This window comes from Gigantopelta aegis, chromosome 3, assembly GCF_016097555.1.
Source record: "Gigantopelta aegis isolate Gae_Host chromosome 3, Gae_host_genome, whole genome shotgun sequence".
NCBI classification, from domain to species: domain Eukaryota; kingdom Metazoa; phylum Mollusca; class Gastropoda; order Neomphalida; family Peltospiridae; genus Gigantopelta; species Gigantopelta aegis.
Genome location: NC_054701.1, coordinates 82,291,769 through 82,316,608, shown reverse-complemented (window position 1 = coordinate 82,316,608; position 24,840 = coordinate 82,291,769). Strand labels below are relative to the sequence as shown.

At 36.9% G+C, this 24,840-nt stretch overlaps 1 protein-coding gene across 5 annotated transcripts in view; it reads right to left on the bottom strand.

The window, feature by feature from the left end:
• The window catches only part of LOC121369165 (plexin-A4-like), a 250,532-nt gene that overhangs the window by 50,007 nt on the left and 175,685 nt on the right, over nt 1–24,840 (bottom strand). For all 5 annotated transcript variants that reach the window (XM_041494064.1, XM_041494067.1, XM_041494068.1 and 2 more), the window contains exon 8: nt 9,999–10,089. In XM_041494064.1, coding sequence (XP_041349998.1) covers nt 9,999–10,089 — 91 coding nt within the window. The remainder of the gene's footprint in view (nt 1–9,998; nt 10,090–24,840) is intronic.

Sequence of the window (24,840 nt, the reverse complement as noted above, 5' to 3'; positions counted from 1 at the left end):
CTTAATGGGTTTCATGTGTGTGTAATGGGTCTTAAATGCATGGCGCAGGTTGCATTATTATTTTAATGCAATGAAAACACATTAAAACAAATCTTAATGTTTGCCAAGTGTGTTATGAATAGTTTGGCAATATACTTTTCATGCTATGGTGTTGTTAAGCAAGCATTTATTCATTCTTGGATTATTTATCTAATTAATAACACTACAACACATTGTTTATAAACCAGCTATATTTAAAAAGTTAAATTTTGTGTTATTTAACGACATCACTAGAGCACACTAATTAATCATCGGCTATGAGATGTCAGATATTAGGTGATTCTGACACATAGTCTTCAGAAGAAACTCACTACATTTTTTCATTAGTGTAACAGAAAAAAATCAACCTCCACTGAGGGGATTTGAACCACGGTCTCTCAGTATGAGTCCAGTGCTCTACCAACTGAGCTAATAGGGAAATTCCCACTAGAAACTACCAGTAGGAACACTTTATACCAACACTACTACATTAGTAGCAAGGTATCTTTTACATGCAGTTTTTCCACATACTGGACAGCACATATCACAACCTTTAATATAACAATAATCGGGCACTGGTTGGAATGGGGGTGGGGGATTGGAATGGGGTGGGGGGAGAGTCCAAACAGAGAATGGGTCCATGTAGGTGGTTTGATCCTATGACCCAATTATCCCAAGCAGGCACTCTACCAACTGAGCTAAGTCATGCCCCTGTCTAATATAAAGTAAATGCAATTTATTCTACAGATCCTGTCCTGGACAAAGGAGCCGGCCGAGGTCGTCACCTGTGCCCAGGACAGGCATGCGCTATAACAGCTTGTTCTGAATGTGCACGTTAAACACTCTGACCTGACCTTCTATAGATAAGAAACCTACTGTCACATAAGGTATGCTAGGTAGGAAATAGGGTTCTTTTCTATGTACTTCTGTACAGAAAAAAGAACATAACGTACCTTTAACTATTAACATACATGTCATGGGAAACCCTGCAGCAAGCCATCTACCAATGAGCTAAATCTTAGTAATTTGAGAAAAAATACTTTAATTTGGGAAACACTTTCAGGCTGGGAGATATGGCCTATCTGTTCATTCTAACACTGATTGGCACAGTTAGCCAACTGATATGACATAACAACTTTCTTGCACCTGGTACATTTGGTGCATTCATTCCATAGCATGTGTACCCATAGTGCATGGAGATTACCTGGAAATACCGCAAACTGCCCATGAATGTGTTGTCTAGACAGTCATGAGAACAGCTGCCAATCCAAACAGCACAAGCTGTGGTCTTATATGATAATATACCTGTACCATGCAATACCAATCATAGCACATGTGTTTGCAATATGATAAAAAACCCTAAATGTTTTAATCCATTGCAGTATAAATAACAAGAATCCTAAAAAAAAGCAACCTATTTTATTAGCCCCAACAGTGACATCATAAACTTTAAAGCTGACAGATAAAGAGTTCAAATCCCATTACAAGATCAAATTCAGAGCAAATACTCAGCTATTTAATTTAAACTGGAGAGATGTAACATCATTAAACAGATCTATATCTATCTCTCTCTCTCTCTCTCTCTCTCTCTCTCTCTCTCTCTCTCTCTCTCTCTCTCTCTCTCTCTCTCTCTCTCTCTCTCTCTCTCTCTCTGTCTCTGTCTCTCACGCAGTCAGTCAGTCCATCCGTCTGTCTCTGTCTCACTAATTATAAACCATCTGTGATAAACAGACAACCCTGATAGCTCAAACAGTGCCCAGGACAGCATGCTTGAACTGGTTTTGGATAAAAGCACAAACATATTTTACACTGAATGAAAATAAACCAACAATAAGCAAAGTCTTTCCCCACTAATTTAGTTTTCAGCAAATTCTTATGAGTGGCCTCACAAAATAGCAACAGCTGAATTTACAAAGTCCGTTGTTGTCCTACACGTGAGTAACTACATACATTTACAATGCTTAAACACCTGTGTTTAAGAAAAACAAGATTTGTAAATTCCTAATTATTTTGTTTTGATGGTAATGTTATTAACCATGTTAATTTTTGGTAAAATATTAACATAAAACCATGTTTAACCACTGTTTAGACAAGCAAAATTACTAATACAAACAGTCCCCAAAATATCATTATCCTAAAACAAGACATGGATGCTTCCAACAAAAATTATTTCTAACAATGGGGGTTCATTTGACCAACACATGACCTTTCACTAACACAATTTAATGGAATTATTTTCCTCATATCAAACTGAATAAACCTCAACTGATGGACAATTATTGAATTTTCTCACTAATTAACATCTTTAGCCATGAATGTGTATGCTAATAGTCATTATGATCATTAGAATTAGCAAGAGAAAGTAGTTTAAACATCACTACAAAGACCACCTAGCTGGCTTGCAAACATTGCCTTATCTATAAGAAGGTGACCTGTATGTACAAGTTAAAGGGATAGACATTAAGGCATATTTTTTACCTAGATTCTAGTTTCAGCCAGTGAAAATGAACACTAAGTTTGGTTAATTTACAAACCTGTAACAAATTGGATACAACAGAGTGAAACAAGAGTCTGTGATGTTGAAATACCCTTAAAAATAGACTCAAATGCGACTCCATAACCGTTATTTTTCAGATGTTTTTAAAAGTATGAAAAATGCATTTTGTGGTATTTGAAACACCAGTATAACCAGAAACACTTCGTTTGTATGGAAAGGAATAATGGAAACAATAAAATATAAGTAATGTTTGATTTCAGTGATCATAAAAGGCTCTAATAGTGAAAAATATGCCTTAGTGTTTAAAAACCAGAGTCTGTCCTTTTAATATGGATATATATATCAAGTGCAAAGGAAGACATGATCAAAAATCATATGTTTGATGCCAAATAGCTGTAATGTGGCAGGATGATTTTGTATAATAGGTGATACTTATAGACTGGCAGTTGTATATATTAACAGTGTGTAATGACCAGGACTTGTATACAAGACATGTCTCGACTAACATTAGAGATTACAGTGAAATCAAATGGAATTGGAAACTTTATCATACATTAATAATGCTATAAAACTGCTTCTTTCTTGCCCATGATTTTCTGCAATCTAACATGACAGGCTATTTGTCAAAAGTATAAAATTATCTGTAATACAATATTATTTTTAAAATGGATATAATTTTAATTAAGATTTCACATTTTATATTTCCTTAGGTTCGGTAATAAATATAAACTAGGCATCAAATACCAACATCTTACAAGCCATTTGGAAAAAGTACAAAATTATCTTTAAAATGGATGTCGTTTTCATTAATATTTCGCATTTTATATTTCCTAAGGTCCGGTAATAAACGTGAACCAGGCATCAAGCACCAATATCTCACAAGATGAAATAAAGTGATCAAACATAATACTGTAAACGATATAGTTTTATTAGTCATATGACAGAAAAATCTATACGGAGAACTGATTTCTTCATGCCATTTATGATGACACAGACAACTTCTGGCTGGAGAAAAATATTTCCTTATACTCCAGCCTTTTAATTTAGTACAGACTCGATGATCTGCTTACGTTTTTATGATACAAAGTTCACAAGACATGGTCCTATCATGCAGACAGCAAACATTCAAGTCAGGAGGGCAGGAAAAGAGAGAAATCTTATCAGTAGATGAAATAAATATGAAGAGAAATGGTCCATATATCTGGCAAGATTCCTGGCTTCATTATGGCAATATCCATGACCAGAGCGATTGCGTGTTATCATCTTTATTACCTAAACATCTACAAGCAGGGCCAGTGTTAGATTTCAGGACAATCGTAATCGTGGATACTGTGGATGATTCATGGTCTGTTGGTGGTTTAGTACACCTTGTTTATGATGACTAGGTTAACTCCCTTTTAGATGCCTCGTGGACATTTTGCTCTCCAACAAAACAGAGAGTAATCTATGACATGGCATTACACTATACATAATCAGCAGGGTATTTCAATGTAGCACATGTTAATATTAAAATAAGGTCAGAAATCAAAGAACAAAATTCTCCTTTACCATCCGAGGCCAAGATCTATCTCCCTCGCCAGGGGTGTAGGCTAGGAGGGGGTTCAGGGGGTTGAAATAAACTACCCACACCAAGGCTAAAACAATTTTTACAGTGCAATATTAGGCTCATTATGTACAACTGTAGGTATAATATATATCCAGGATAAATATAGACAAAAAGGGTCTACTAGGTTTGTATGTGAACACCATCCCCGGTCCAGATTATGGTAGACCCCTGATCATTGAATGTTTTTCTGCCACTGCTCCACCCACTGGTATATCAAAGCTGTGGAATGTGCTGATTTCTGAAAATAATTGATATAAAAGACACCTTGCTGCTACTGAGTGGGAATAACTTATGTGGCAATATTGGGATACATGTCTCACTGTCCAGAATACTTCAAAGAGCCAAGAGCCAAATTTATACATGTAAGTCCAAAACAGTCTTTATAAATTTGGCCTCAAAATTTCCTGAGGTGCTGTTAAACAAACATTCCTTTCTTTTCCTATCACTGAGCTATATATCCTGCAGCAACAGAGTTAAAGAAGAATTTATGATTTCTGAAGCATCTGAAAAAATGTTAAGCACAGTATTTGTAGGCTGAGGATGAACAGATGTAATGTGTCTCATAAAGAGGATTGCGACTCAAGTCGGCAGGCATTTACATTAGCCAGCCACATGGATTACCAGCAGGGAAAATGGATCTGCCATCAAGGAAGGATTAGGACCAACTGAATGTCAGTGTCTCTGTCTGTCCATGCTAAGTACAGATAACAGATGAACCTGTCTGACTGAAGCACAAACATACATACAGACAGACAGACAGACAGACAGACACAGACACACACACACAAACACTCACACACATCATAAACAAATACACACACACACTTGGGCCTTTGTATGTAGGGGCGGGACTTAGCCCAGTGGTAAAGCACTCGCTTGATGCGCGGTCGGTCTGGGCTATTTCTCGCTCCAGCCAGTGCACCATGACTGGTATATCAAAGGCTGTGGTATGTGCTATCCTGTCTGTGGGATAGTGCATATAAAAGATCCCTTGCTGCTAATTGGAAAGAATAGCCCATGAAGTGGCGACAGCGGGTTTCCTCTCTCAATATCGGTGTGTGGTCCTTAACCATATGTCTGACGTCATATAACCGTAAATAAAATGCGTTGAGTGTGTTGTTAAATAAAACATTTCCTTCCTTCCTTCCTTCCTTTGTATGTAGTGAAACAGAAATCATAGAACAGATGCTTGCCAATGTGTGTGTTTTTTAAATTCACTAATTAATGGCAGTGACTGGAGTGTTGTAATACATGTAAACCAGGTTGAGATATACCAGTTGTGATGCACTGGCTGGAACGAGAAATAGCCTAATGGGCCCACCGTTGGGAATTGGTTGCAGAACGACAGCATATCAGGAAAACACTATACCAATATAAAGAATCAGAAGAAATGTTTTACTGCATTTGGTAACTGTTGCATTTATACATTTGGGCGACATGCCCATAACTGTACCCATGGAGTGGATGAAATATGGCACACATGACCATATACCTCCCCATTGAGACAGTTTGTTTTGTTTAACAACAACACTAGAGCATATTGATTTATGAATCATCGGCTATTGAATGTCAAACATTTGGTAATTTTGACATATAGTATTAGAGGAAACCTGCTACGTTTTTTCCATTACTAGAAAGGGATTTTTTATATGCACCATCCCACATACAGGATAGCACATACCACAGTCTTTGATATACCAGTCATGATGCACTGGCTTGAATGAGAAATAGCCCAACGTGCCCACTGACAGGGATCGATCCCCCATTGAGACTAGCGGTGCACTCGGTCTACCAAGTAGTTTGTACTTGGAATGATCTGCACTCTACCCCAATAGCCTCAGATGGGACAAGAACCCAGTACCTCTCAAACATAAATCCATATTACAAGTCTGCTATGGAAAAGAGACCAATAATGATGTAATATGGATTATTCTGTTCCAGCTCCATCTTGTGATCTACAAAATTAGCATTGCATCACACCAGCTGCACCAAACACATGTACATTCATTTCAGGCAACAATTATCTTCTTTTTTGTTTTCCTTCTCCGCACTTAGAGGCACGCAAACGAGATTAGACAATACCCATGAATCTGCCCATTGCTTCCAAGGGTCAGAGTGCAGCCTGTTTCTAAAGTTCATTTGTCTAATGCAATAAGTTTCTGTTCACTTGAGATGCAGACTGGAACCGACAAGGGATTAGTACCATTCTAATGTTTAATAAACATCCCTCTGGATTATTAAACATATTACAGCCACTAATCTTATTTGTCAAATGTAATGTTTTGAGTTGCCGGAGAACTGGGAGGAAAATACTATGTACAGACATTATATGGCATACTGATACATATATGACGGTTCTAGTGGACATTATTAAGTAATGTTTGTTTTGTTAATGACACCACTAGAGTACATTGATTAATTGGCTATTGGATTTGAATCATTTGGTAACAGACATGATGAGAAAATTTGCTATGTTTTTCCATTAGTAGAAAGGAATCTTTTATATGCACTTTTCCACAGACAGAACAGCACATACCATGGCCTTTGATATACCAGCCATAGGGCACAAAACATGCTGTAAATTAACTGATAGACATTGAGAGTCATAGTTTGTACATAGGTTATCATGTACAGTGCTGTTACAGATCAAGTTTGATTTTGAAAGAGTTAGACCCTTGAACTTAAAGAGATATGAAAATGTGTTGGTTCCAGTAGGGGACATGTATTGCTTTAGCAGTACTCTCGGATTGCTTGTTTCCTCATGAAGTGGTTTAGACAAGTTTGTTACTTATTCATGATGCTGTTCATGACTTAGTTTAGACATTTCTTATTTGTTCGTGACTTGGTTTAGACATGTCTTATTTGTCCGTGACTTGGTTTAGACATTTCTTATTTGTACGTGACTTGGTTTAGACATTTCTTATTTGTCCGTGACTTAGTTTAGACATTTCTTATTTGTCTGTGGCTTAGTTTAGACATTTCTTATTTGTCTGTGACTTGATTTAGACATTTTTTATTTGTCCATGACTTGGTTTAGAGGTCTTATATTATTTGTAAAACAGACAAGCTTTCTGTTTAGAGATACTTTAGGCATGAATCTCATTTATTCATGACTTGGCTTAGACATAAATTGATTTTTTTTATTTATTTATTCAGGAGTTGATTTAGATGTTTCCTACAGTTGGCTTAGTCCCGTTTCCTATGTGCTGTGAGAGAACTAGGAGAAGAGGAAGAGTTAACTTGTGGCATGTCAATTAGCAAAGCGATCTGTCCATATTGACAGCCTGACACTAACGTGTCTGGTGGGAAATCCTCTCCCCACAACCCTGTACAACAGGTCCGTGAAAATCAATGGCATCTGACACCACAACATGAAAAACAACAGAATAATAAGACCATAAAGTGGGTTTCGAGTGCGTTGACATTAATTCTTCAGCATGTTTATTTCTTCTACACAATTTATGTTCATCTATGTGTCTTTTTTTTTGTAGACAAGGGATTCGAGAATTGAAAAAAAAAGTTATTACATTACCTCACTGTTCATGTGGGATTTGTATATGATGAGCAACGTTTAGATTGTTTGAAGCTAGGTCCCTCCCTCCCTCCCACACAAACATACAGAGATGTAGCAACAGAGAGAGAGAGAGAGAGAGAGAGAGAGAGAGAGAGAGAGAGAGAGAGAGGGAGAGAGAGAGAGGGGAGAGAGAGAGAGAGAGATGAGAGGAGGAGAGAGAGAGAGAGAGAGAGAGAGAGAGAGAGAGAGAGAGAGAGAAGACAGAGAGAGAGGGAGACGACGGACAGAGAAAGAGAGAGACAGAGAACAGAGAGAGGGAGGAGACAGAGAGAGAGAGAGAGAGAGAGACAGGAGAGAGAGAGAGAGAGAGAGAGAGAGAGAGAGACCAGAGAAAGATACACAAAGACAATAAAAAGCAAGAGGAGAGCAGAGAGAGAGAGAGAGAGAGAGAGAGAGAGAGAGAGAGAGAGAGAGAGAGAGAGAGAAACAGAGAGAGAGAAACAGAGAGAAACACAGAGAGAGAGAGAGATATAGTGGAAGGGGTGGGGTGGGGTGGGGGGGGGGGGTGTCATATTATTTACAGTAGTTCTCCTAATCAGCAGCAAAGTCTATTAAAGGCACAGATTCTAGTTTCAGCCCATGAAATTGGACACTTAAGTTTAGTTAATCTACAAACCTGCACAACATTTGGATAAAGTTACAACAGAGTAAAACCAAAGTTTGTGATGTTGACACAGTGACAGATACAGTGCATTTTTAAAACTATGAAAAATACATTTTGTGATATTAATAACATCAGGATGACCTGAAACATTTCGGATGTATGGAGATGGATAAGCTAAACAATAAAATACAAGTAAACTATGTTTTCCATTATGAAAAATGGCTCTAATAGTGACAAATATGACTTAGTTTTTAAAAAATAGGGTCTGTCACTTTAAATGCATGCTGCTTAAAAATAAAGTGTTTATAAACATTTAGAACCTGATCTTTTAAATTTATTTCTAGAATACATTTCATTATCTTCCATGTAAACCTATGTTACTTTATATTTATATATTTATGGAAGATGTTTATGTATTACTTATTTTAAGACTGTATCATCTAGATTCATAAGTGACAGCAAAGATAACCAATTCTAATGATTCAGAGATCTCCAAACTGGCATTCTGCCCGAGACATACGATCTACTTTTATCATAACAGTACCCCCAGACTCAATCACCCACAGGTCAAGCAGAATTTATCTCCCTTGATGGGACGCAATGGTGCATCAAACTGAGCAAGTAACCTCCGACTCCCCAGATGGCAGCACTATCAAAGAGTTCTCCAATTCAAATTGAAATGTACGTGAATCAGAAATAATTAGCAGGCATCCAGTGAGAAATATAGACGAATGTGTCTGATAAGAGTCAGATCGGTTATGGGTAGCAATATCTCATGCTGTTTGACAGGCTCATTCCTTATGACTCAGATGCCTTGCATTTTAACGGCTCATTGTCTATGGAAATCAAATTCTTTATGTACAGCATAATTGCTCAAAATTGATCTTACTCGGAAAGTCATGAATCATAATTTTTTTTTATTGGCAAATGCATTCATTTGTGGAATGAAAAGTATTACTTCCATAAAAGAAAGTGCTTTCCTATAAAACTGAAGGATAATTAATGTAACAACTTGATAGATGTGTTTTATGATTTTTTTTTTTTTTGGGATGCTTAAAAAATAATAAATTAAAGCCTGTTGCTCCTGTCTGTTGAATAGAAATTATTCCATTTTCCCCCAAGAGCCCTCTTGTCAAGTCAAAATGGTCAAAAGAATTAAACGAGAGGAAAAGACGTGAATATATTTTAGTTTTACGACACACCAGTTATATTGTTAATTATCAGCTATCAAGTTTCAGACATACTTGTATAACAAATGGAATAAATCATCTGTAGTAAAAAGCCAGCTGTCACAATACAAGCTTTTTATTTTTGTAAAATATTTCAAAAGAAAATTTAGTATTTTAGACATGGATGCTTTTTACTAATTAAACAAATCACACAAGTACATTTTGGCTTTTTACTTTTTAAACAAAATCCCAGGAGAATCCAAAAAAAGGTCTTAAAATGGCTGCTTAATATAAATCAGCTTGTAATATTAGATCATCTGGATGCCTCTTTTGACAGGTGGTAGCTTGGTCTGTAAGAGTCTTTCAAGTCAGGTGGTTGCTTAACACATGTCAGTTATAATTTATATCAGATGATTTGGAAGAGTGTTAAGGTGGTCTTTCGAGGAGTACAAGATTAAACCAGGCATCCCATTCCATCTCATGTCCATCAAACTGCAGGTAACAGACAAAGGAAATAATGAAATACTTACGAATTATGGAGACTGCAGTCGAAAAATATGAAATCTGTTGAGACAAAATCCTGGTCATTCATCCGAACCGACAGACGCATTGTAATGTGATCTGCAAGAACAAACAGTAAAAACAAATATTACATTTATTTGGTAAGCAACATTCTTTATAAAGCTTTATACATTGAACTTTTTAATGATGTCATACACATGCAAGAACAAATGGTAAAAAAACCTGTGTCAGTAATTGTTTAAAAACTAATTTAAATATTGCATATAGTGGGTAATTAAACAGCATACTTTATAAAAGCTTTGTAGAGTGAAATCTTTAATGACATCATATATATGCATTTGGTAAATATTGCCACAATGTTTTAGTCCCAAGACAGTATCAAAGACTTAAGCAATGCATCTTGTACATACATTTCCCACACAGGATAGCACATACCATAGCCTTTGATAAACTAGCCACAGGGCACTGGTTACAACAGGCAAAAACCATTCAAAGATTGGATCCACTGACGAGGTTCGATCCTATGACCAAAGCACCTCTGATAATCACTACCAACTGAGCTAGATCCTGTCCCCTGGTTGAGAAAGAAAACATTCAACAGGGCCCGTGCTTATAAAACTTTTAGAGTCCAGAGTCAATCTCAAATGACGTCACATGCATACAATCTGTATGGTGTTGTCATGACTGTCTAGAGTCTAAATGTGGCCAGGCCTGGTCCAATAAGGGTGAACAATTCACTACTATCACATCTTACAGTTTTCTTACTCGAAGTCAACACCTCTATAAACAGTAAAACCTGTATTAAACAGCCACCAAAGGGAGTATCAATAAAGTGCTTAAATCAGTTTAAGTCAGTTTATACTATATTAGATAATATGGGATAATAAAAATGCTGCCTCTTGACACAGGTGGATGCTTTATACAGGTGTCCGTTAGAGTGGGTTTGACTGTACAGAAAGAAAGGAAAGGAATATTTGTTTAATGACACCTCAGCACATGTTAAACCTATTGACTGGTTGGAGAAGTAAAACATTCCAAGTCCACCAGGACAATCAATACTGTGATACATTGCACTTCAAGTAAGCACTTTACCACTAAACTACATCCCTATATCCACTGAAGGTTCATGTGTACTCATTGCATGCAGATATTCTTCAATCCACAAACATCATGTTTATTCACAATCATACATACGCCCAGAGGAAGACTATCAATGAAAGAGCTATCGGTACATTTGGAAGGATGCCACTGTGATATATTAAGTGATACAGCTAGATTGAATCAAATCAGCATTTAGCCTACAAAGACCATCACGGACTGGAGTCATTAGTCATAAATGCAATCAGTACATTTAGACTGTGGCTTGGTCCAGCGTAATGAAATTTCATGGAACCGTGGCTCACGTACAATAGTGTAAGTGCAAGATATCACTTTCTAGAACAATAGGTCTGTATTGTCATCGATGTGGATGGGAGGCAAGGCACTTGTCTGATTTGCGATCAGTCTAGGATCTAAAGAAAGAAATGTTTTATTTAACAATGCACTCAACACATTTTAGTTACGGTTACATAGTGTCAGACATATGGTTATTGAGAGAGGAAACCCACTGTCGCCACTTCATGGGCTACTCTTTTCGATTAGCAGCAAGGGATCTTTTATATGCACCATCCTACAGACAGGGTAGTACATACCACAGCCTTTGATATACCAATCGTGTTGCACTAGCTGGAACGAGAAATAGCCCTATGGGCCCAATGACTGGGATCGATCCAAGACTGACCGCACATCGAACGAGCGCTTTACCATTAGGCTATATCCTGCCATTTCTAGGATCTATTCCCATCCGTAGGCCCATTGGGCCATTTCTCGTTCCAGCCAGCCAGCCAACTGATGTAACAAAGACAGTGGTATATACTATCCTGTCTGTGGGATACTGCATATAAAAGGTCCCTTCCTGTTATTCAGAAAGAGTAGCGTATTGGATGCCGGCAGCGGGTTTCCGCTCTCATTATCTTAATCATATGTCCGACATCCTATAACAATGACTAAAATGTGTTGAGTATATTGTTAAATAAAACTTTCCTTACTTCAGTGTGTTTACTGAGAGCATGATTAAATACTGGTTATTTCTCAGGACACTGACACACTGGTATGTAATGTGGGGGTAACATACTACTCATAGGCCTCTTTAAATTTCATGGAATCATGGCTCACATACAATAATGTACGTGCCAAACATCACTTTCTAGCACAATAGTTCTGTACTGTCGTCAGTGTGTATGCCGAGAGCATGATTAAATACTGGTTATTTCTTAGGACACTGACACACTGGTATGTAATGTGGGGGTAACATAATACTTCGTGGCAGTTAATAAAATTGGTTGTCAACAGCAATGCAATATTTGTCCACAGTATTTGATACAGGTTTTTATTAACTGCTCTTGTCACATGGGCTACATGTTTTGATTACAAGAATGGAGATTTTAAAACATTTGTGGCTCCCTCCCACCAGTTACTGTTAAATGGCACAGTTGTATTAACTGCAACACACTGTATGACTTATATAATTTTATAAGATGTCTACTATTTCATCCTTGCAGGGTACAAAATGCCCTTAGAACATACCCAACACCTTTATTTTAATTATGTGGGTTTTTAATTTTTTATACAACTTATTTTAGTAGTCAAATTCTGCAATTAATTACCCACAGCAATCAGCAATGCTATGGATATTGCTGTACAGTTTTTAATTCTGCGTAGCACGTTTATTCAAATATCTTTTCCACAGCATATTTTTTGCCAAGGACAATTTTTTAATTGTAGGGGTTAAATACTTGAAGATAATTGGCTAAAAACAAAAAGTGTATGGACAGTTTCCATAAACCAGTCAACTTTTAACAAATTGTACTTTTAAAGCCTGCTTGATAAAGTTTGTTTTGTTTAACAACATCACAGGAGCACAGATAAAAATACAGAACCAAGGAACATATCAGCAACAAATGGCACACACACACAAGCCAACTGACAACATTATAATCCAATAGATCATGACACTGTGGCCAAATGTTTTAATTTCCAGTCATTTCCATTACAAAAACAGCTTGAGAAAATCTGGAGGGTTTTTTCCTTTAAAACTGACGGGCATCGTTTCAGCATCAATGCATGATGCACAACGAGAGCATCAAATGCATCTTAATGCCGGAATCTGTCGTCAGCCGTGTCAAGATGTGATTAGCGTGTGCGGCCAATAAGACAATGGTGCTCTCAGTCACATTATCTGTTTACACAAGACGGGATTTTAGAGCGGGGTCCTGTCAATACAGTGGGGGGATGGAGAATCTGGCCATCCCCATTTGATCCCATCTCTCACGATGGCTGGCCACTCTTCCAATTGTCCCCACACATGAGTCACGCCATTTGTGTGTCACATTATGGACCACAAAGTGTACATTATTTCATCGGAGGAGGCGAAAACACAATTTAAGCCATCATGGGCATTGATGAGAGGCAAAAATGGTAAAATTAAAGTGACACAGTCACAAGATCCTCTCTGATAAAATTAACCCTTTCCCACACTGTGATTACAGTTCGGGGTTAGATCCTATTTATTTCTGTCATGTTTCCACGGAAGGCAAACATGGGTCTAATTAGACTTGGTCAGACCACAAAAAGGAACAAACACCAGGGCTGGGTGTGAGTGATTTGTCAGATCAAATGAAGACATTGGACTACACCAGCAACATCTTATAGCCCATGGCAGCCATCTTATATTTCAGGTTTCCCAATGACAATCTTCTGTCATTATCATCAAAAATACAGTTGTTAATGTTTTACTGGTACTAGAAATAGAACTGAAAATCAATCTCTTAAAAAACACTTACACAAATTACTCTCTCTCTCTCTCACTCCTTCCCTCCCACCTCTTCCATTTCTCTCTACCACCCACCCACCTCTCTCTCTCTCTCTCTCTCTCTCTCTCTCTCTCTCTCTCTCTCTCTCTCTCTCTCTCTCTCTCTCTCTCTCTCTCTCTCTCTCTCTCTCTCTCTCTCTCTCTCTCTCTCTCTCTCTCTCTCTATTGTATTATGCAGCAACCCAATGGAATATCAGAATATGGCCTGTTACATTTTGACTACATAATACAACTGTTATTGATGTAAGACATTAGGATGGCACTATAGAGTTGGTTAGCCTGTATCATTAAATTATATATTTTGATATAATCTCAGCTCATCATATAATTGGTAATAACAAAATTTAAAATCCAAAATCCCAATATTCTGTCCCATTTTGTACTTTTGTTTCTAATTCTGGATGTGTAGATCCATCAATAACAAACAGATATTGAATATTTAATGCTGCGATGGAAATAATACAATACAGCTAAAGGTTATTCTCACGAACAGTACCATTATGGTGACAGAGATGAAGTATTTAAAGACCAAAAATAACTGTTTTGTAAGGAACTTACACAAGACACCTTAAAACAACAGATGGATGAAAACCTAATTAACTTATAACCAGACATAACACATTTGGTTTTTTAACGTAATAAAATTACTTAACTCCAGGCAATTTTTTTGTGATGGTATTTTTCATGATTTCTGAGATGTTTTGTGCCAATTTGGGTTAATTATATATTTTAGCCTTCAAGTATTATTTACTAATTTAGGAAAGCACATTTTCTGTATTTTCAGTGGGTGTTTTGAATTTTGAATGTGATAAATACATCATTTGGACAAACACAGTAATACACTATTTAAACTATGTTGTTGTAGTAACAAAATGGCCTTTGAAAAACTTTACAGAAACTGTCAAAAATGTTATACAATATTTTTTTATACATCTTTCTTTTTTATTTATTTATTGAAACCGACACACTCATTTTTATGCCCAAACTAATGTCCTTCTCACTGACATTGTGTTGTTTGTCACTTAAATATTTTAGTTATTTTGCATTTAAAGATAAACAGTTATGATTTGCTAGACTGCATATATTTTATTATGACTGAAACGATGAGGCAAGCAAACATATACGTAGGTGTTTATCTGTTTGCATATCTCAGGCATTTTGTTTAAACAATATTTATTGTTGTTCAAAAACAGTAGCTGTCTGGGTTAACCTCTCCCAACATTTTACAATATGAACATTTCACAAGCAATACAAATAAAACATAATTAATATAACTTGGTCCAAATTTAAACTTTTTTAAAAAGTATATGTGACTGGTACCTATAGGAAGTAAAATGTTAAAGCCCTGCAACTATATCATGTCACTGAACCTGTACTGGGCTTGACCGAGGAATCAAATCAGAATATGGAGTGCTGTTATTTGTTTTTTAAACACCACCAAAATATGGAGTGCTGCTATTTGTTTTTTAAACACCACCAAAATATGGAGTGCTGTTATTTGTTTTTCAAACACAACCAAAATATGGAAATGGAATTGGAAATGGTTTATTTAAAGACACACTTAACACATTTTATTTATGGTTATATGGTGTCAAACATATGGTTACGGACCACACCGATATTGAGAGAGGAAACCCGCTGTCGCCACTTCTTGGGCTGCTCTTTTCAATTAGTAGCAAGGGATCTTTTATATGCACCATCCCACAGACAGGACAACACATACCACAGCCTTTGATATACTAGTCATGGTGCACTGGCTGGAGCGAGAAATAGCCCCAAAATATGGAGTGCTGTTATTGGTTTTTCAAACACCACCAAAATATGGAGTGCTGTTATTGGTTTTTCAAACACCAAGCCAAAAGAAATATGTACTGTTAAAAAATATATGGCATGCTGGAAATAAATACAGCACTGTGGGATGAAGGGAATGTTTGGGATAGAGTGTGAAAAATTAGGATCTCTGAGGTGTATGTTAGAGCATTATAGAATTAAATTAAAACATAATCACAACAGCAAAGATGTATGGCACAAGAAGTGATCTACAGAGAACTGTATCGTTCATAGTAATGGCTGGCCTCGACGTGTAGTCAGCAAGCGAACAAACGAAAAGAAGAAGACAATAGCAGATTAGCAGATGTGATAATGGTACAGACATCTGTCTCTAAAAGATAACCTGCTATGTTGTTTAATGGTTTTATCAGGTGAATTTTTATTTCCTCCAGTGGTACAGCGCTCGCTTGATGCACGGTTGGTATGGGATCGATCCCCGTCAGTGGGCCCTTTGGGCTATTTCTCGTTCCAGCCAGTGCACCACGACTGGTATATCAAAGGCCATGGTATATACTACCCTGTCTGTGGGATGGTGCATATAAAAGATCCCTTGCTGCTAATTGAAAAGAGTAGCCCATGAAGTGGCGACAGCGGGTTTTCTCTCTTAATATCTATGTGGTCCTTAACCATATGTCTGGTGTCATGTGACCGTAAATAAAATGTGTTGAGTGTGTCGTTAAATAAAACATTTCCTTGCTTCTTATTTTGAGCCATGCTTATTAATTGAAAAATGAAAAGCAGCCTGGAAACTGCTCAGAAAATCTCCATTAATGACTGATTACTTGCTATTTAGCCACTACATCTTTCAATTAGCATCCAAGACTTCCATACTGTATGATACACACCTCCTTCACACTAAGTAACTGTTCAGAGAAATAACCACTCTGTATACATAATGAAAAACCAATCATGGATGTATGGCAATCAACACATAAGGTAATACAGATTATATCACATTTATATCACAATGGCTGGCTTAATGCAATAAACAAGAATGTAATACACAGATATTATGTAAATGTTGCAAAACTTAACAAAATAAAATAATACTACAAAGAGAAAATGAGGTATTTATACATATTCTTTTCTCCGGCTAAAAGTAAATATTGATCAGAAATTACCCGATCTTTGTGCACATGGTAATGACGTGGATAATAATATAGCGGTGTATTGACGAATTACAAAAGCGTCAAAGAGTCAGGAGTGTGTTAACAGTCTCAGACAATAAGTCAAGTATGTGACGTGAACACGCTTATCTATTGACTGGTGGCAGGGCATTTGTTTTTCATAAACACACATACAGGAAGTCGGCCCCATTTACATGTATGAAATTTGCATTTAGACCATGTTGTATGGAGAAAGTAATTTCCACTAACTGCATTTGTTAATCTGTTAATTTGTTTATTTGTAGCCGGCATTCAATTGTGAATAAAGACGTTTTTCTGATAAGAACAGGTGGATAGAGAACGGAGTTGTGCTGATAATGTAACTGAAGAGATCATTAAGTGTTATTATTAATGGCAATTGGTCGTGACTTTTTACAGCTAGATTCACGGGCTTTCTTAACACATTCGGCACCTCACTTTCCATCTAGGTTAAAAGTAAAACGTTTATTATTTAGTTTATTTAAGTTTCATTACTTGCTTTATTAAACTTTTATTACATGGTTTATTTTTTTATGCATCATTTAAAAAGTAACTGCTTGCATTAAAATAAATTGATTCTTGGAGGCATCAACAACTCAAGATAAAATATTGTATTATTCTGAGAAATAAATCCTCTTGAAAGGAAACTACAGGTACTTAGATTAATCTGTAGCTTTAGGAATCTAACATATATGAAAATCGTAAACACCTGTTTTGGAAAATAGAAAAAAACCCCACTAACATTGTTTATTGACTGATGGCATTTCATTTATATTTATTTTTTGTGCTTCTTATATCCAATTAAGGTTCAAGGAAGAAGGAGGAAGGAAATGTTTTAACGATGCACTCAACACATTTTATTTACGGTTATGTGACATGAGACATATGGTTAAGGACCACACAGATATGGAGAGAGGAAACCCGCTGTCGCCACTTCATGGGAAACTTTTTTCAATTAGCAGCAAGGGATCTTTTATATGCACCATTCTACAGACAGGATAGTACATGCCACGGCCTTTGTTACACCTGTTGTGGAGCACTGGCTGGAATGAGAAATAGTCCAATGGACCCACCAACAGGATACGGTTCAAGCATGCTGTTCTGGGCACAGACAACTATATGAGCTGTCTGTCCAGGACAGTGGGTTAGCGGTTAATGGTTAGTGAGAGAGAAGAGGGTGTAGTGGCCTTATATACCTCCTTATTGAGTCACTCAACTTGTGGCAGCCAGTACTAAGGTGCAAGCCCAGTATCTACCAGTCTTCAGTCTGATGGCTTAACCACTATACCACTGAAGCCAGTGGCTAATAGCATGTATGGTATGGTATAGGGACCACTGAAGCCAGTGGCTAACAGCATGTATGGTATGGTATAGGGATTAACGTGCACATTCAGAGCAAGCTGTTTTAGTACATGCCTGTCATGAGCACAGGTGCCAGCCTCAGCCACCTCCTCCATCCAGGACAGGGCAGGCCAATAACATTAAGACTACTAGTATTTACATGCCCAGTCAATCTTATAGAAAAACTGGTCGGTTCCTTTTAAAGGCCTCCTCACACATACAATACTACCCACTTGTGACAAGTACAAATTTCACACTTCTAAGCATTTTGTTTTATATAAATGACAAGCCTCTTGCAACATAAAATATGTTTTGTTTAACAACACCGTAAAAGCACATTTATTAATTAATCATCAGCTACTGAAAGTTACACATGTAACTATGCTTTGTGTATAACTTACGTCTTCCAATTGTGCAGTACTAGTGATCAGCCACAAAGACAAACACAGCTAACAGCCTCTGATTACTCTTCAATAACAAACCAATAAATATATGCTATGCTGTTTAATCACCGACACTAACATGCATAAAAATAAGGCTTCGTATTGTTCGGTTTCAAAGCACACCGATCTGGTGGGCACGTTGAGTGAAGAAGATAATCACAACGAAGAACCATAAATCCGTAAATGCAGTAATGGCCGTAATCTATGGAAGCAAGGCATGCAAGCCGGAAATGAAGAATGTGTAAAGAGAAATGAACAATACAACAGATTGGTGATTAATGGGCTCCACTCAAATTACATGTTATCATGGGTAGTCCGGACTGCAGGTTGAGGTAGGTTATATGGGGAAATATTCAGATTAGAGGTTGAGGTAGGTTATCAAGGGAAATATTCAGATTATAAGTTGAGGTAGGTTATCAAGGGAAATATTCAGATTACAGGTTGAGGTAGGTTATCAAGGGAAATATTCAGATTACAGGTTGAGGTAGGTTATCAAGGGAAATATTCAGATTACAGGTTGAGGTAGGTTATCAGGGGAAATATTCAGATTACAGGTTGAGGTAGGTTATCAAGGGAAATATTCAGATTACAGGTTGAGGTAGGTTATCAAGGGAAATATTCACATTACAGGTTGAGGTAGGTTATCAGGGGAAATATTCAGATTACAGGTTGAGGTAGATTATCAAGGGAAATATTCACATTACAGGTTGAGGTAGGTTATCAGGGGAAATATTCAGATTACAGGTTGAGGTAGGTTATCAAGGGAAATATTCAGATTACAGGTTGAGGTAGATTATCAAGGGAAATATTCACATTACAGGTTGAGGTAGGTTATCAAGGGAAATATTCAGACTAAAGCTTAAGGTAGGTTATGATGGGAAATATTCAGAACACAGATTGAGGTAGATTATCAAGGGAAATATTCAGACTACAGGTTGAGGTAGGTTATCAAGGGAAATATTCAGAATACAGGTTGAGGATAAGCCAGACTACAGGTTGAGGCAGGTTGTCGAGGATAAACCAGACTACATATTGAGGCAGGTTATCGAGGATAAACCAGACTACATATTGAGGCAGGTTATCGAGGATAAACCAGACTACATATTGAGGCAGGTTATCGAGGATAAACCAGACTACATACTGAGGCAGGTTATCGAGAATATATCAGACTACAGGTTGAGGCAGGTTATCAAGGATAAACCAGACTACATATTGAGGCACGTTATCGAGGATAAACCAGACTACAGGTTGAGGCACATTATCGAGGATAAACCAGACTACAGGTTGAGGCACGTTATCGAGGATAAACCAGACTACATATTGAGGCATTATTATCTTGGGAAGATAATACTACTTGTACAGGTTGAGACAGCTAGTTTACAAGAGTGAAACAGAATCTCCAGATTTTTGTGTTTATCATCAACATTGTTTCTCTCATATTTTTCAACTGAAGCTGTAGTTAAGTGATAGCTTTTGAACAGCATGTATATGCATTAGTAAATGTGTATCATAAATTATTAAACAGAAGTACTCGATATATTTACTGTATCAAATCAAATATTTGATTTGTTTAATGACTCCTCTAAAGTACATTGATTTATTAATCATCAGCCAGTAGACGTCAAATATTTGGACAATCTTAAAAGAAACCTCTACATTTTTTCATTAGCAGCAAATGATCTTTTATATGCACTTTTCCACACTGCACTTGATATACCAGTCATGCTGAATTGGTTGGAATGGGGGAAAAACCCCAACAGAGCTAGATCCTGCCTACAGATGTTTCCGTTTACCTGGAGGTCATTCTGCCTTGTACACTGGTACAGCAGCCTTCAACAGGTATTTCTGAAGGTCAGGTGGCCAGTGTGAAGAATCACTGACTGCGAGTAATGTCATCAATCAAGTTGGCTGGCACAGTCATGTTGATGTGTTCACAGAAACAGCACTCGTTATTTCAGACTACTGCCTTGGCATCGGTGAGGCATGCATGGCAATTACCTGCTTTCAAAGTCCACTGGTAAATAGGCAATTAATTTAATCATACAGCACAAATGGCACAACACTAATTAGGGTCATATTTGTCTTCTTGGCCTTGGCAGGAAGGAAGACTATTATTTTGTATAGATGATGAAACAAAGTTGCAATTTGACATCATGGAATAGTTCAATGGCATCATGGTAAAGCTCAGTGGAATTGTGGTATAGTTCAAGGACATCGTGGAATGGTTCAAGGGCATCATGTAATGGTATGGTCTTTAAAGTGAAAAGTTCATGTGTAAGTAAAACAAAAATTGCTGTACACATGTATATCATGAGAATAACCAGAACCTTAAAACAGCATCTACTTAAAACTTGCCACATATATGTGCATGTGATTCCAAGCTGCCATGATCAAGCTGCTTATGCCGTTATGGGAATGGAGTCCACATAAATAAAGTATATATCTTCTAATCTGTACCCATATGGCTCAACAACCTGCTGAGATTAGCATGTGAAATATTCTGGAATGAAAATTAGATTGGACAAAAACAACTCGAGAAAATTCTACAGGATAATTCAAAAGTAAAAGGTTGCTGTTATCGTTTACTCCAGGACCAGCTAAAAGTTTGTTTTGTTTCACGACACCACTAGAGCACACTGATTTATTAATCATCGGCTATTGGATGTCAAACATATCATGGTCATTTTGACACAATCGTAGAGAGGAACCCTGCTATACTTTTTCCATTAGTAGAGATTAGTAGGGATCCTTTATATGCACTTTCCCACAGACAGGAAAGCACATACCATGGCCTTGACCAGTTGTGGTGCACTGTTGCAACGAAAAAAAACCCAATCAATTGAATGGATCCACCAAAGTGGTTCGATCCTGCAATTTAAGCACCTCAGGTTAGCACTCAACCAACAGAGCTAAATGCCACCAATTCTAAGTGGGAGATCTTTCTGCTACAGGCTCCTAGTGGGGTGCAGATTTTAAAACCAGTTTATGACAAAAGAATACCAGTAGCAACATAAACCGCACATGCAGTCGCCCTACAACAGGCAATAACAAGTAATTTATGTCACAGAGCGACAGCTTTGTCAGCTAATGCTGGCCAATGAAACAGAAATTCTTTTTTTTCCTTTGTTTTAACAGCTTTTCTATTGAGACAAATTAAATATCGGATTTCCTTTTGAAATGTGACAGATTCAATGTCTAAAAGAATACTTCAACTTAACAGGATTACGTAACAATTCGTGAGAACAAAAATGCCTGATTGTGAATTAGTTAAATGGAATGAACATCTGGACATGAATTGTTGCAGGAAACACTGCCTTTGACAGTTTATTAATAATAATTAAAGTAAATATTAACAAGGTTATTACCAGAATGTGCTTCTGTTACATGTTATCTGCTGCAAAAATTAGCAGTCAGCTAACAAATTTAATATAGAATTCAAATGTTCTTTTTTGGGAGAAGGGGGATTATTAAATTATTAATTTAAGGTTTTATGTCACATGATAAAAGATGCATCATAGTAATTAGCCAAAATTAACTGTCAGAAATGAGTACCCACTAAGATATTAAACATAAGATGTTTCTGGGGGTGGGTTTACTATTAATTTATATATTTCATGTTGTTAATAATACACCTGAACACTTTACATACTGTAGTTTATGCTTAGCTCAGTAACAATTCAATCACACAATATTTTTTAATATATATATTTTTTATCACACTGGCCCTTTTCGATCCATTCACATAAGCACCAAGCGAGTACTCTAACAACTTAGCTAGATCCCACCCCCACAAAGAAATGAAGCAATGGGGATGTGAAAACCATTTCCCCATATAAAAATGAACCTTCGGATTGAGTACCTCGCAAATAAATGAGCCAATGGGGAGCTAAAAACAATTTCCCTTAATAAAGATAATCCAGAGGTTGGCAAAGAAATGAAACCAGAGAATTGGTCCACCTAGGGAGATAAAGAGTACCCTTTTAACATGCCCCTATACCACTTAGGTTTCAGGCATGTCCATCCTGGGCTCGACCTCTGGATAGCCAGTGGTCTGGACCGGGACAGAAATCTACCTAGGAAGTTCAATCCATCAATATAAGCACCACGTGAGCACTCTACTTACTGAACTATATCTCACCTCCACAAAGAAATGAGGCAATGGGGAGGTGAAAACAATTCCCCTTAATAAATATGATCCTTTGGCTTGAGCACCTGAAGTGAGTAATCTACTGACTAAGCTGATCCCACCCCCACAAAGAAATAAGAAAATGGGGAAGTGGAAACAATTTCCCATTATAAAAATAATCAAGACGTTGGCAAAGAAATGAAACCAGAGAATTGGTCCACCTAGGAGTCATCCAAAGCACATCCAGCCAGCTGGATCCCACCTCCACAAAGACATTAGGCAATGGGGAGGCAGTGAACATGTAAGCAGGGGGAAGATATTTTTTGTTGAATAAACACAACTCAAAAAGATGAAAAGATCAGAAGTATGAGGGTGGTAAGAAAAATAATAAAAATACCAGATATATACACAGACCAGCCATCTCAGATACAGCATTGGTAAAATGCCTGTCAAGAGTTAAAAAAAAAAACCCAGACTGCTAGTAAAACTACAAGTGTCTTTGATATATAAAGCAAACACATTCAGGTTCGGGTCTAGTCTGGCTTTAAATACACACAGATGGTCCACAGGGAAACACACAGGTGTGGGCCTCTTCCCAGCAGGCTGTGTGGATAAGACAAACTTGTGAAGACTTCTATCAAGTTCTCATTTCCCACCAAATTACGATGGAGATCAAAGAGATTTTATTGTCTTATTAAAGAATCTTATATGAAAGTGGAAATATCAGTGCTGATAAAGTTTCAAGTCTTACTGTATCTTGTCCAGTGCAGTGAAATGCCAGGTGGTGAAGCACTTAATATAAAACTTTATACACTTCTCCCAAAATAATGAAGGAATTTAGTATTGATATTTTAAAAATTGTAATTGCAGTGAGGTAGATGTATGTTCTTGTTTTATTTATGGTGCTGACATTTTGTGGTCTTTTGTTCAACATGAATGAATGAATGAATGAATGTTTAATGACACCCCAGTACAAAACACACATCGGCTATCTTTTTTTCAAATAAAGGTTAAAGTTTGTTTTGTTTAACACCACCACTAGTGCACATTAATTTATTAATCATTGGCTATTGAATGTCAAACATATGGTCGTTTTTGACAGTCTTTGAAAGGAAACCTGCTACATTTTTCCATTAGTAGCAAGGGATCTTTTATATGCACCATCCCACAGACAGGATAGCACATACCATGGCCTTTGTTATACCAGTCGTGGTGCACTGGCTGGAACGAGTAATAGCCTAATGGGCCCACCGACGGGGATCGATCCTAGACCAAACGTGCATCAAGAGAGTGCTTTATCACTGGGCTACGCCCCGCCCCACCCCTTTTTTTTCTTCAAATAAGTCAACATACAATACGATTATTTATGAAAACCCCCCCACCTGAAGTCGCTTATTTTTTTCAGGGAACTATATAAAATATTGTTTGCTACATATGACCTTTTATTTTATACAATGTCTAAAAAAATTAGACCAAATATAAACATTAAAAAAACCTTAATAAAGAATCTGTGAATCTTATACTTATTAGATTGCCTAAAATATTATTCATGTATTCAATATTAAACACTACTTTAACATGATGGGTCAAATTTACAAAGCCTGTTTTTGACTTACAATTGTAATGCTTAAACACCTGCAATTAAGAAAAACTTTTGTAAATTCTGCCCAACATTTTTGGGATTTTGTAAATCTAATTCAAAGAGAACTCTTCTATTAACTATAGGTACCATACACACGGCATCACAAGCCAAATTTATGGTTTTAGTGTTTTTGTATAAAAGTAAAAAAACCTATAAAAAAACACACAAAAAACACTTAATAGATAAACAATCTGTGAATCTTGTACTTTTAAGATTGCCTAAAATATTCATGTATTCGATTTTAAACGCTTCTAAAAACACCACATTTTTGATGTTTTAAAAAATTAACTATAAGAGGCCCCATCTATTAACTACAGGTACCGTACACACATCATCACAAGCCAAATTTGTTGTTTTAGTGGTTTTTGTAGAAAAGCAAATATGATACAGAACCCTGTCCGATGAGGCTGTGA